The sequence below is a fragment of the Tachysurus fulvidraco genome, chromosome 26, assembly GCF_022655615.1.
Source record: "Tachysurus fulvidraco isolate hzauxx_2018 chromosome 26, HZAU_PFXX_2.0, whole genome shotgun sequence".
NCBI classification, from domain to species: Eukaryota; Metazoa; Chordata; class Actinopteri; order Siluriformes; family Bagridae; genus Tachysurus; species Tachysurus fulvidraco.
Window position 1 is genome coordinate 3,836,474 of NC_062543.1, and position 14,901 is coordinate 3,851,374.

At 37.3% G+C, this 14,901-nt stretch overlaps 2 protein-coding genes across 3 annotated transcripts in view; both read left to right on the forward strand.

The window, feature by feature from the left end:
- The window catches only part of LOC113641433 (guanine nucleotide-binding protein G(q) subunit alpha-like), a 10,463-nt gene extending 8,388 nt beyond the window's left edge, over positions 1-2,075 (forward strand). For both annotated transcript variants that reach the window (XM_027144116.2, XM_047809220.1), the window contains exon 8: positions 661-2,075. In XM_027144116.2, the coding sequence (XP_026999917.1) occupies positions 661-851 (191 nt within the window). In that variant the 3' untranslated portion in view covers positions 852-2,075. The remainder of the gene's footprint in view (positions 1-660) is intronic.
- Positions 2,076-2,794: 719 nt separating this feature from the next.
- Positions 2,795-11,465, forward strand: LOC113641424 (guanine nucleotide-binding protein subunit alpha-14-like). Its single transcript, XM_027144096.2, has 7 exons — positions 2,795-3,190; positions 5,160-5,344; positions 5,779-5,933; positions 6,026-6,154; positions 6,236-6,365; positions 6,461-6,614; positions 10,906-11,465. Exons 1-7 carry the CDS (start codon positions 2,878-2,880, stop codon positions 11,094-11,096), a joined length of 1,257 nt encoding a protein of 418 aa, XP_026999897.1. The 5' UTR covers positions 2,795-2,877; the 3' UTR covers positions 11,097-11,465.
- Positions 11,466-14,901: the final 3,436 nt, after the last annotated feature.

A 14,901-nucleotide genomic window follows, 5' to 3' on the forward strand; every position in this document is an offset into this window, starting at 1 on the left:
TCTGTGAACCGGCAATCTGACTAAACCAAGAAGGTGTATAGAAAGTCCTACAGAGACCTCTGATCTTCATTCGGGGGTTAATAAGACTCACTTCATTGACTTTATGTTAACGGCTTTTAAACACCGGACTGAACGGGATTGGAACACAGCAGCGAACCCGGTTATAAAAGGAAATGCTCTCTTAAGCAACTAGGCTGTTGTAACATTTTAAATTTGCCCCTAAGATGATTTTGATCATTTTTCTTTTAACGTCTCTACGTTGTAATTTCACGTAGAGGGTGAAAAAAAAAATCGTGCATGATATTAAGCTTCGCACAAATTCACAATTCGATCGGATTGTTGCACGAACGAGCAGCTGTACAGATGTTGGTTGGGGAGTGTTTAAATAGCCAGCCTTAAATACCTCTGAATTAATTATCTCCAAGGTTGATGTGCCTTATATATTGTGAGCATACATTACATATATATATATATATATATATATATATATAAAATAGAGATCAAGAGATTTTTAATATCTGGTGTGTATGGATTCATGTCATAGAGTCATTTCATAACTCTACCAGCTTTTAGAAACTTAAGAACATACTAAGATATTAAGATACTGTATGTTGTTTATCATTTCCTCTCATTGCTCTCTTTTCTCCTTCTCACTGTCAGGCCCCCAGAGAGACGCTCAGGCAGGGAAGGAGTTCATCCTGAAGATGTTCGTCGACCTGAATCCCGACAGTGACAAAATCATCTACTCTCACTTTACTTGCGCGACAGATACGGAAAACATTCGCTTCGTCTTCGCCGCCGTCAAGGACACCATCTTGCAGCTCAACCTGAAGGAGTACAATCTGGTGTAGACAGACAAACCGAAACGCCTCTCCGGCTTGGGCTTAAGCTTAAAATGACGCTTAGAAGGCGTCCAGGGCGACGTCAATTCTTTTTTTTTTTCTTTCTTCTCCCCGTCACAGGCAAAGTTGGAGACTGATTTACCGTTTTGTCTTTGAACGATAATATCACCGAATACAAACTGCTCACTACTGCGTAATTTATTTGCACCTTGGAGCTTGTTCACAGCGTCCATCTTGTATTATTTCATTTTAAAGAGAAACGACGCTAATGAGTTTTCCGAGCTTTGTGCCACAACGAAGAAGAGCCACTGAGGAGTTTTCTGGTTTCATCCCGAAAACGCTTCACACTCTGAGTATTAATAATGTACACACCTGGTTACTTACTCAGTGAGACGGAAACGTCGTGCGCGTTTTTACTCTAAAAGACGCTGTTCGTCGTCTTTATGATGATTAACAGTGAATGGTTAAGAGTCGAGTGCTAGTATGTTACAAACGCCGCACTTTTTGCTATTCAATATGCTTCTGATATATTGCCAAAGGAATATACGCTCCACTAACGTTCGCCATCACTCTGTTTGTTTACGAACGTTTTTTTTAAACACACAATCTGTTTTTTTTTTTGTTTTTTTGTTTTCCCCCCAAATGTCTAACTCCACAACTTTAGTGCTCGCTCTAGAACTGTGTGTCATCGGTATACCGTCGGTATTTCAGCCGTTCATCCGTTTCGCTCGCTGCCTCTATCGAAGGTCCTATTTTTTTTTATTTATTTAGAAAGTTTTGGCACCCCATTCACACTTCAGTATATTTTTTCTTCAATGATGAATTCAGGATATGCAATCAGTGTTAAAAAGGAGGCCAGTGTAACGAACGACGGTGGGTCTCTCCGGTCGCCTTCTTCCAAAATTACAGACAGCACGCCCGTGAATTAGGACAAAATCCATCATCATCATCATCATCATCATTAAAGTTTTTTTTCATTAAAGATTATTTCATCCTTAATGGATCCTTATAAGCATTCACATATGAAGGGCTGCTGTTGTCAAAAAGAAATTTGTTTTGTTAACGATCTGTGATGTTCTTGAAATGTTCGCAATGTTCTGGAAAAGGATCCATAATGAACTCCTTGTCGTCGTCCAATGCCCCCCCCCCCCCCCATGGGCTGTTTATGTTACTTTGCTGTTTAAACCATTCCTAAAATGACTCAAATTAAACTTCACTTGCTTGCAATCCCTACAAAGGCTTCGCTTTTATGACCTACTGGATATAATATTATATAGAGTCATATGAGACTGTTTAATAAGATAAGAGGAAGAATGTCTACATTTCCAGTCTTTACCTGCACACGATAGCAACCATTGTTTAAATAGTTCGATTTTTATTATCCACCTTATTGTTATTATTTCTTCTTGGTCTTTCTATTCTCATACCAAATATATGAATTATTTTCAAAATCTCGGCACGGGTCACAAATATTTGCCCGTCGGCCAAATTGCACGTAAGACGATCTCTCGAGCCGTACAGAAGACGACATCCTCTACTCGCAAATCGGAGAAACTTGAAACCAACAAATTTCTGGAGCTCCTGAGTAGAAAAGCATAAGTGGTTGGACTTGAATGTCGAGATCATACAGCACATTCCTTTCGTGTTCAGAGAGCTTGATTCTGGGAAGCCCTTTAGAAAACAATAAGGATTATTTGTTATTTTGTTCTCCTCGGTGTAAGTTTAATCAGTTTTGACCAACTTGATCCTCAAGAACGAGTGTAACTGAATCACCTGGATGTTGTGAATAAACGTTATAACATTTATTTTTTTTTAAATCCAAATTGATCCAAATATTTTTTTATTTCTGTGTTTTCATTCAAACAGGAACCCAAGATTCAAAGTGCTGTTTCTGAATTCTAACTTCTATTATGTCTTCTGTTCTGTAAAACACCAGATGCTTAAAATTCTTTCTGCGATTTTTTTCCTTAACTGATTTGGTTAGGGATAGAAAACAGAGGCATGAGAAAGGAATGAGGAAGGATTACATTCATTCATGTCAAGCAGGTGTTGTCTTCTAACACGCCTCGTTCACACGGCGAGGAGGGACGTATTCGGTTCTATAGCCAGTCTGTGGTATAACCTGTGTGACAGATCCATCCTTCGTCATCGGGTTTCGTTCGTTTTAGAAAGCTCGGAAAAGTTGTCTAAATCGACGTTAACGCCTGAACTACTTCTCGGAGTCGTGATGGATTGCTGTTGTATGTCGGGAGAAGAACGAGAAGCTCAGAGAATCCACCAAGAGATTGAGAGACAGATTAGCAAGTCCAAAAAACAAGTGGAGAAAGAGGTGAAGCTGTTGCTTTTAGGTACGTCGACAACTTTACGTGCTTTAACGCTACGGTTCTTTCGTGAATTCTGAATTTCTAGGTTTGATCGGTGTCCTCGTCCATACGGATGCAAATCCACACTCATCTTCTGCCTGTGGCCCTCAAAACCTACCGTGTTTGTCATATTTGCATCTTTAAATCAATACATTATGCATTATTAACTTAAGTTGTTAGTTACAAATTTATCATATCAAATAGGTGAATGTCAGACTTAATATTTTATGTAATTTGTAATTTTATATATTTGGAAAGGAACTTGCTAGCTGACAAAAAATGCTGATGTAGGTGATAGCAGAGATAAACACGTGTCTGATGTTCAGCTTGATAACATTATTACAGAGCTGAGAAGAAAAAAAAAGACATTTTCTCAGTGTATTTAGGTCTGTTTATAATTAAGTCTAATTACTTAGTATATTTTCTATGAACCTAATTCGCCTGTATCTGTATCTGCATTCAGATTTAAACCTAAAGTGGGCGGGGCCTAAGCCAGAAGTTTCACATTTATAACATTTATTTAATATAAGCCTTAGCACACACTGACTGAAAACTGACAGCTCTTCGTCACTCCAAGTCTTTACCGCTGCTGTTTATCTGTCTGAATCAGTCTAACTCATATAAACAAATTTGTGGCAATTTAAACAACTGCACCATCACCGGGTAATTTGTAAGAATGAAAGAATAAACCTTGTAAAATGATTGTCCACAATTGTTGACTCAAGTTCATGTTGCTCGATGCACTTTTTCATTGTCCCGGGATCTTCGTGTGTGACTGTTTGCTCGATTGAAAGAAAAAAAATCCTGCTCATGTGACTCTTTTTCCTGGATTTCATGGAATCCTATGAAAGTCTGAGGCACAATTATATTCTCAAACAAAAGGAAAAGTACACCTTCTAGTTATATATACCTACTCTATTTGTATCTGTTCAATGTTAGGACTTTTTAGAATCAGATAGCTTCAAGCTAATTCATTTATTCATTCATTCATTTTCTACCGCTTATCCGAACTTCTCGGGTCACGGGGAGCCTGTGCCTATCTCGAGGCAGGATACACCCTGGACAGAGTGCTAACCCATCACAGGGCACACACACACTCTCATTCACTCACGCAATCACACACTACAGACAATTTTCCAGAGATGCCAATCAACCTACCATGCATGTCTTTGGACCGGGGGAGGAAACCGGAGTACCCGGAGGAAACCCCCGAGGCACGGGGAGAACATGCAAACTCCACACACACAAGGCGGAGGCAGGAATCGAACCCCCAACCCTGGAGGTGTGAGGCGAACGTGCTAACCACTAAGCCACCGTGCCTCCTACAAGCTAATTGAAATTCTCAAACCCAGAGTACATGTAAACAACAACATTAAACAACACAATGAACACATTACATACTTTAAATTTCAGATTTATAAATCAGGACTGTATGTAAGACAGACCTTTCTGTAGGTTTGAAGGCTACGAGAGTCAAAGTCAAACACTTTAATAGGAAAACCTTATAAAGTAGGTCATAAGGTGCAAGATAAGAACAAATCAATTAGGTTTTATTAAACAGCCATACGCTCAGTTTCATAATTATTAGCACCCTTATTTCATTGTGTTTTTTTTTTAAATGTAGTTTAATATGAAGTGGATAATTTGGGGTCAGTTTGTTTAAATTCAGGGGGGCATGTTCGCCTCACACCGCCAGGGTCGGGGTTCGATTCCCGCCTCCGCCTTGTGTGTGCGGAGTTTGCATATGTGAGAGATCTAAGTTCAGCCTGAGTAAACAAAGTAGATTGTATAATGTCCTACCTCACTATAGGTTAATCTCTCTATCATTGGAGCAAATAGATAGATAGATAGAAAGTACATATTACCACCAATCTGTCTCTATTACAATGTCACAGTCAGATGTCTACAAGTCAGATTGCTAAGTATCTTAATATTAACCAGTTAATGTCTATAGGTACAGGCGAAAGTGGAAAAAGCACCTTCATCAAGCAGATGAGGATCATCCATGGAAAAGGCTACTCGGAGGATGACAGGAGGACGTTTACCGCGTCCATCTTTGAGAATATATTTACTGCAGTGGAAGCCATGATCAAGGCCATGAACTTGTTGGAGATCCCGTTCACAAATGATAAAAATACAGTAAGCACTCGACCTGAGGGTTAGAGCCTGTACACACACAACCACTCTGAAGTCAATAAGATACTCCATATCTTCACATATCACTTTACCACATGACACAAAAGGCTCTGCAAAAACAAATCATAGTAAACCTTACAAGCTTCTTATTTATTCAGAAAATAATGCATGTGCTACTTTTCAGCAGATCTACTGTCGTAGACTCTAGCAAAGGAAAAGTGATGAAAACATGATTCTGTAACTCTTAGCTTCAATTAGATAGCTAATTTATTTATAATTAGGTCTATTTTCAGTTCTTTAGTGTAAATAATTTCAAGCCAAAAGGCCAAACTGAAAGAAAGAAAGAAAGAAAGAAAGAAAGAAAGAAAGAAAGAAAGAAAGAAAGAAAGCTAATCAGTAAACGAGGGATGGATTTTTAGGCTGTTTGTGTGTTTCAGAATTATGCTGCAATGCTGCTTCAGGTGAAGTCGTATGATATGAGCTCTATGGATAAGAGCTATGCCGAGGCTATAAGCAGCATGTGGCAAGATCCCGGGATGCAGGAGTGCTACGACCGCAGAAGAGAGTACCAGCTATCTGATTCGACCAAATAGTGAGTTGGCTGTTTGTATACATTACGATAATCCACTAATTTCTCAAATAAATTCTTTGTACATTTAGACCTGTGGTTGCAATTATTTGCAGTTACCTGGATGATATCGAGCGGATATCAGCTCCTCTTTACGTGCCTTCTGAGCAGGATATTCTCCGGGTCCGTGTTCGCACTACAGGAATCATCGAGTACTTCTTTAAGCTCAGCTCTGTTGTATTCAGGTGAGAGGTGAGATGTTGAAGAAAACTAGTTTTAACATGAGGTTTATGTTATGTACCTAAACACCTGGGATGTTATAACAGGATGGTTGATGTAGGGGGTCAGCGCTCCGAGAGGAAGAAATGGATCCACTGTTTTGAAAACGTGACTTCTATCATCTTCCTGGTGGCACTGAACGAGTATGACCAGGTCCTGTTCGAGAGCTCGAACGAGGTAAGACTCATGCTTTCCAGGCTCACTCATGCTTCCTCACATTGACATCTAAACTGAGACAAGCGTCTGAAACTATGCACTTTGTCTAATCATAGAATCGTATGGAAGAGAGTAAAGCACTCTTTAAGACCATCATCAACTACCCGTTCTTCCAGAGGACCTCCATGATCATTTTTTTCAACAAGACTGATCTCCTTCAAGAAAAAATCTCCAAGTCTCACCTTGAAGACTACTATCCTGAATACAAAGGTGAGAGGGTTACACATTCTCCACTGCAATGTAAAACCTTTTGTTGGAAATGTACAGTATAATGCTGGAATTAACAAATACCATAGCCACCATTTTTACAGTATTATCTACAGCAGTACAGTACATTAACCCCCGGTGGTCCAGCAGTAGGTAGCACACGCTCTCATAGCTTCGGCCGGGGTTCGATTCCCAGTCAGGGAACTAAACCAGCCACTGAGGGATTAATTGCTGTAAGTTGTCTACAGCAGTACGTTGCATTTGTCTGGGGAAATAACATAATTACTGCTTTACTTATTGTTATTTTTCATAAGTTTAGTATCAATAAGAAATGAAAAACACAACACTTTTGTATGAGTCTTGAAACCGTCTTTTTTTAAGCAAGGAGCAGAAAATTGGCTTCGTCAGTCATTTTTATTTATTAAAAAATAGATAGATAGATAGATAGATAGATAGATAGATAGATAGATAGATAGATAGATAGATAGACAGACAGACAGACAGACAGACAGACAGACAGATAAATAAATAAATAAATAAATAAATAAATAAAAACAAAGCAATTAACAAAGCTGTAATCTTAAAATTCTTCTAAATGTGAACAGAAAAACAAACGAGTCTGAAAACAAAAGTTAAAAAAAAATACAAAAAAACGAACACATTAATATCGGATCTTAAGAAGATTACTCAGAGAAGAGTATTCTATTAATCTTTATATTATTCTTTATATTAACCTTTTGTTCTATGTTTATGTTCTGTAAAGCTGCTTTGAGACAATGTTAATCTATACAAATAAAATAGAATTGAATTGAATTGAATTGAATTGAGAAGGTTGTAGATGAACTCCATCCTGAGTGTATCCTGCCTTGATGCCCGATGACGCCTGAGATAGGCACAGGCTCCCCGTGACCGGAGGTAGTTCGGATAAGCGGTAGAAAATGAGTGATGAGTGAGGTTGTAAATGAAGAGCTGAGAAGAGCGTGAACTGTTTGCTCAGGACTAAGCAAAAATATAAACAGGCAAACTAACAAGTCACACACACCACTGGTTTATCTTATTCACAGTACAGATATCTTATTCCTAACACAAATAATCATATCTGGCTTCTGTTCATTAAAGTCCCACAGATAAATCAGTACAAGCACCAAGTCTGTCCACCATCATGACATTAAACGCTGAAGAGGAGTCAAAATGTATTGACTAGACTTAAAATAAAACTGCTGTAAAAGACACATCGTGTTACTGTTCAACTAAAATAACGATAAACCCAGCTAGCTAGTTCTAGATGGCTAATCAGTTAGATAATTAGTTTTTGCTAAGTATTATAGTTAAGCTGATAGTCTAACGCTTCTGGCAGCTAATGGGGATGAGTAGTGCAGCAACTAGTTAAATAACTAGCACCGGTAGCAAAAAACTCAAATGGGAAATATGTCGGTGTAGCCGTGGTTTTAAATATGTTTCGCAGCTTCAAGCTAATAAAACACATTTCAAGTCAAGTCAAGTCACTTTTATGCACATGATCAACCAATGAACATGTGCAATATGCTCATACATATAGTCTGTAAGAAATTACAGAAATTGCACCCAAATCCCACTCCAAGGTACACATCTAAAAAGAGCTCATTCCTAAGAAGTATCATAAGGACTCTAAACGTATAAATGTGATTCGATTATAAATATGCGGACGGCGGCAGGACATTAGGGATCACCACGAACAAAGGGTTTACGTGACCGTGATTACCATTTGAAGTGACCACTTGGTTGATAACAATACCAAGCCAAGGTCTACGTGGCCGCGATTACCATTTAAAGTGACAACTTGGGTGCTAGCAATTGTAACAATACCAAGACAAGGTGTACGTGACCGTGACCTTTATTAACATTTTAAGACATCAGCTAGACAACAAGGTGTAGCCCAGCCATTTGGGAGACATTCAGTTCTTACCCTCAGTGCCCATTCAAAGCGGAACTTCATTTAAAATACCAAAAGGGAAAACTGTATATAAGGCTTGAGCAGGATTTGCTCTGGGTTCCTACCGACTCAGACGAACCCAAAGTACACCATGTGTTTTGTCACTGATATGCTGGAATAAACTTCTTGTTCTTTATTAAGATCTTCAACATCATCGTCTTATTTTTACACTACACATTTTTTATTTCTTACAGTCAGTACACACAGTGTACTACTGGGCATCCTTACAGTAGCACTACACATTATATATAATATGTACTTATATATGTGTATGTGTAAATATATGTAAATATATTAGATATAAAATGCTATAAGGTGCAAAACAGATTGTACAGGTACAGAAGTGACATGGATGTGCATCGGATGGTATCGAAAGTGACGTGACGTACGGCTAAGTACGGTGACCCATACTCAGAATTTGTTCTCTGCATTTAACCCATCCAAAGTGCACACACACAGCAGTGAACACACACACACCATGAACACACACCAGGAGCAGTGGGCAGCTGTTTATGCTGCGGCGCCCTGGGAGCAGTTGGGGGGTTTGGTGCCTTGCTCAAGGGCACCTCAGTCGTGGCCGGCCCGAGACTCGAACCCACAAACTTTGGGTTACGAATCAGACTCTCTGTGTATGTATAGTCCAGTATGTATAAATGCAGTGTGTATGTACTGTATAGTCCAGTGTGTATAATGCAGTGTGTATGTATAGTCCAGTGTGTATAATGCAGTGTGTATGTATAGTCCAGTGTGTATAATGCAGTGTGTATGTATAGTCCAGTGTGTATAATGCAGTGTGTATGTATAGTCCAGTGTGTATAATGCAGTGTGTATGTATAGTCCAGTGTGTATAATGCAGTGTGTATGTACTGTATAGTCCAGTGTGTATAATGCAGTGTGTATGTATAGTCCAGTGTGTATAATGCAGTGTGTATGTCCTGTATAGTCCAGTGTGTATAATGCAGTGTGTATGTCCTGTATAGTCCAGTGTGTATAATGCAGTGTGTATGTCCTGTATAGTCCAGTGTGTATAATGCAGTGTGTATGTCCTGTATAGTCCAGTGTGTATAATGCAGTGTGTATGTACTGTATAGTCCAGTGTGTATAATGCAGTGTGTATGTACTGTATAGTCCAGTGTGTATAATGCAGTGTGTATGTACTGTATAGTCCAGTGTGTATAATGCAGTGTGTATGTATAGTCCAGTGTGTATAATGCAGTGTGTATGTATAGTCCAGTGTGTATAATGCAGTGTGTATGTATAGTCCAGTGTGTATAATGCAGTGTGTATGTATAGTCCAGTGTGTATAATGCAGTGTGTATGTATAGTCCAGTGTGTATAATGCAGTGTGTATAATGCAGTGTGTATGTATAGTCCAGTGTGTATAATGCAGTGTGTATGTATAGTCCAGTGTGTATAATGCAGTGTGTATAATGCAGTGTGTATGTATAGTCCAGTGTGTATAATGCAGTGTGTATGTATAGTCCAGTGTGTATAATGCAGTGTGTATGTATAGTCCAGTGTGTATAATATTGTGATACATATTGTGAAAGTATGCTGTAGGGTGTATTAGTTGTGACTGTTAACTCGTCTGATAGCCTGAGGGAATTTTATCATCTTTTTTATCCTTCTATGCAAATTAGAATTCCACCAGATTTGATTTTTTATCATCCAACACATCAGCACTTTATTTTCCAGCTCGAGTGTTTTTAAGGGTGTGTCTGTGGTTATTGTGGTCACGGTTTGAGCTTTTTTCCTCAAATCATTTTCCTCACTGAAGGGTGTAACCGTATTTAGTAAAATGGCTGAGAAAGCAGCAGTGCTCAGTTCTGTTATTCAATAACAAGGATAAATCAGGAAGGTTGTCAGTGATGCCTGTTAGTGGTGGGGATTAGTGTTACTCCTGTAACTTCAGTGGCTAAGGGCTGTTTATAGGACTGGAGAGTGGTTTGAGGTATAAAAAGACAACAAATGGTTATGAGTACAGTAGTGGGTAAGTCTTATGACATCTGGACTGAAGCCTGTGGTGAAAGAAACAGCTACAGTGGATAGAAACTGTGCACACCCCAGAGAAAATGTACAAGTAAATCCAGAGAGTCCAGAAAAGGAACACGATGCTCCCTGGTGTTTGTAGTGCATCATGGGATCTTTAACAGTCCTTAAAATGGCCGCATCTCATATTAGTGCCTTGGCTACTACTCCTTTTTCTTTCTTTCTTTCTTTCTTTCTTTCTTTCTTTCTTTCTTTCTTTCTTTCTTTCTTTCTTTCTTTTTCGTAAGCAACACTACACACAACACAGTGTAATCCTTTTTTTCTCTCCTCCAGGTCCCAAGAATAATGCAGAAGCAGCGAAGAAGTTCATTCTCCAAATGTACGAAGCTCAGAACTCAGACGCATGCAGGCGCCTATACACACATTTCACTTGTGCCACAGACACGGAAAATATCCGATTAATTTTTTCAGCAGTGAAAGACACCATCATGAGGACCAACTTTGAGGACTTCATCCTGGTTTAGAACAGCTGAAGCTATGACTTTTATTTTGATATTAGAATTAATTTATTTACCACTGTTGTTTTAGATGTCTCCTTCCCTTACAGAATTGCTTTAATATTTTCCAGATGTGATTTATTTTGAATGATCTTTTTTTTCCCCCACAAATTTTCATGTGATCATGTTATTTTTTATGACGTCTACTTGCATTCACATTAGCAGTTACAAAGTATAACATGGTGATCGTGAAAGCATCTTTACGTCTCATCAACGTATGATCACAAATGAAGTTGACATGACATTTCTTTAAGGGTTGTGAATCTTTGTTTAGATGACAAATGTGCTTAGTTTTATGTATTTTAAATATTTCTGCCAATACAAAAACTCACTGTCCCATCTCGAAGCTGAAACCTTTCATTTTTTTTATTTTCTTGATGTTTACAAATGAGGCATATTTAAATCTACCAATTCTTAAAAATTTCATTTAAATGCCATATTAGTTGTGATTTAGCAGTTAAGGAACATAGTTCAGAATATATCCACTAGGGGGCAGGACTGTACCCTGGCTCGATTCATTGAGTCAGATCATTTGACCCAAATCAGCAACTCGACTGTTCCAGTTAACAAGCGACTCACATTTTATAAAATCTTTCATTTAGAAACAAGACATGCCTTATTGTTTCTGAAGCATGTTGTCATTAAATATATAAACAAGAGTTATTGTTAAAATAAACGTCGCAGTTATGTGAGTCGATTCTTTTAGATGAATGTTTAGAGCTGATTCAAACATTATTAAATATATTTGATATAATTTATTGTAAAGCAATATTCTTAGGGTTAATTACAAGGAAAATGTAAACTTAAATAATTTCAGATTTAAGTTAGCACAGAATCACCAGTCATAAATATCGCAGACTTGGAAATAAGCCGATTTGAAGCCGAAAGAGTCGACTCTTAAAAAGCGACTTAGCTAAATGAACAGACTAACACCAAGAAGCTGAAATTTCATGTTCATCGATGCTAACTATTACACCATCAATGGCACCAGACCTCAAAATCGATTTAGAAAATGTATTTGTTCATTATTTAGAAGGTTTTGTTTTTTGCATGAGCAGAATTTCAGCTTAACTACCTTGTGCTCGTTTGCTAGTAATAGTTAGCTATAATTGACAAAGCCATGTATTTTACCACTGAATAAATAAGTTCCAACACACCATCTAACACATCACAATATTAATATTAAACATATATTTTTAGACACACAGACATAAATATTGGTCTTTTTTTTTTAGTTATTTCTTATTCTGTAGAAGAAGGAAAGCTGCTGTTTTAAACCAACTCTGTCTTATTAACTTGTAAATGCTGCACATTTTAAAATGTATTGCAAACTAGTAAGTGCTTCAAATATATATATATATATATATATATATATATATATATATATATATATATATATATATATATATATATATATATACCCCTTTGTATTACAAGGGTATTAATTGTTATTTATTTATACTTGATTTAAAATTATTTAAAAAATTTTCCAAAACATCTGAGAGATAAAAAAAAAAAAAAAATACAAAACAGAAAAGTTGTATCTTCCTTGCTCTAGAGATGACAATGCTTTATGTATGATGTTCGTATATGGAACATTTGTAGACGTATGGAAAGATGGAAGAAAAAAACATTCTGTGAAGCATGCTGGTGGGTGCATCGTGGTTTACAGCTGGTTTGCTTTTAAGTCTCAGTGCTTTAAATCACATAATTAAAGTTACAGTGAAAAAAAGTCTTAAAGTAAGAAACATTTTGTTGTATACTTAAACTATTTAGTAAGTAATTCATTGAGAAAATGGCAGAGGTTGAGAGATTGAGATGTGTAGAGTTAATACCATGTTTACTGTAGTGCTGTCGGTGCTGTTAATGAACGTGTTGTCTTCTTTCCATACAGTTTAATAAATTGTGCTGTGATTAAATTGATTGAAATGAAATACATCAAATATTTCTAATATCTTTCTTGTGTGTTATGTTTAGAAAGGATAAAATTGTTAATGGTTTAAATATATATATTTTTGGTCTATATCTCATTTGCAAGGTTTAACACAACCAACAACATCTTTATAATGGTACTCTACACTATCGCCTTTATTGTTTCATTTCTAAGCTCTGCTTCTGGTCCTGTGTTCAGTCATTTTTACCACCTTGCCATAGTGATGACCTTCGGACCAGAAAGCTGCAGTGGGAGAGATTAAGTGCAACCTGATCGTCAGGAGGACCTGGGACTCGAAGGTGTGCTAAGATAAACACAGCAAATTGCCATTTTGTTTAAAGGGACAGTCTGTGATTTTTAGTAGGCGAAAACTAGAGTGTTGCTTTGAAACTCAATAAACACAAACAAATACGCTCCGACCTCTTCAGTGTACCCGTTAATGCCACGCCTACAAAAATCGTACTTGTTTGAATCCAGGATATAAAGCCTGCAGTCATGACATGTCGTGTCTGGTGTTGAACTCATGGTCCATAGCCTGATGCTGCTCAGATGTAATAAAAACTTCAAGTATCATAATGCTTTTGAGACTGTAGCTAGATCATTCTTGAGAGATATCAGTACTTCAGTGATGATTCATTCATTCATTCATTCACACATCGCAGGGCACACACACACACTCTCATTCACTCACACACTCACACACTACGGACAATTTTCCAGAGATGCCAATCAACCTACCATGCATGTCTTTGGACTGGGGGAGGAAACCGGAGTACCCGGAGGAAACCCCTGAGGCACGGGGAGAACATGCAAACTCCACACACACAAGGCGGAGGCGGGAATCGAACCCCCAACCCTGAAGTTGTGAGGCAAACGTGCTAACCACTTCAGAGATGATGTTCTATGGAAAGATGAAACATACTGTATGTTGAGCAGAAGACAGACAATGCACAGCAACAGCAACATCTCCTGTTAGCTATAAAACATGGTGCTGGTAGCATCATGTATTTTGTAGCTACGTTATGAACAACTTAAATTTTTAGATTTTTTGATGAAAGAATACGTTTAAAGTTATCAAAGGTATCAAGGCATATTACAGGAACACTTGAGGTTAGCATGGTGATGTAAAGCTTACTTCCAGAAATATTAGCAGACTGAATCAGAGAAGAAAGAAATAGTATCTTACAGTATCTTGAAGTATTTGTTGCAGAATAAACTTTAAATGCAACAATCCACATCATTTTTCCTGACTGTAAAAGATGATTTTCGTGATTCATCTGTGCACAATAAACTTTATAAAACTGTTGAATTTTTTCTTATGTCATGATCAGAACTCATGGTCAATGTTATCATGCAAGGATCCAGTCACTTCACTTCACTTTTTTTTATTTCACAGCACTTGTGCCTTGGTGAGTGAAATTCTTACGAGCGAAATCCAGAAATTGCAGAACAGGTGAAAATGTTTATATGAAATGTACAATACATATATATATATATATATATATATATATATATATATATATATATATATATATATATATATATATATATATAAAATATTATAAGGTGCAACAGATTGTACAGGTACAGAAGTGTTAGAATTTAGTCAGGGTTAAAATTTCATCTGTATTTTACAGGAAGAATGTGAGAAGGATTAAAAACCAACATATCACATATATTTATTAATATTGCTGTTGTTACAGATATGATAAATTGTGACATTTACACTCTACATTGTTGTGTTCATGTTTGTTTGTGTTGCAGTTTTAATATGGAAGGAACATCATGGTTTTCTATTTAATGACAAGAGAAAAAAGCCTCTTCATTGTATTTATTATT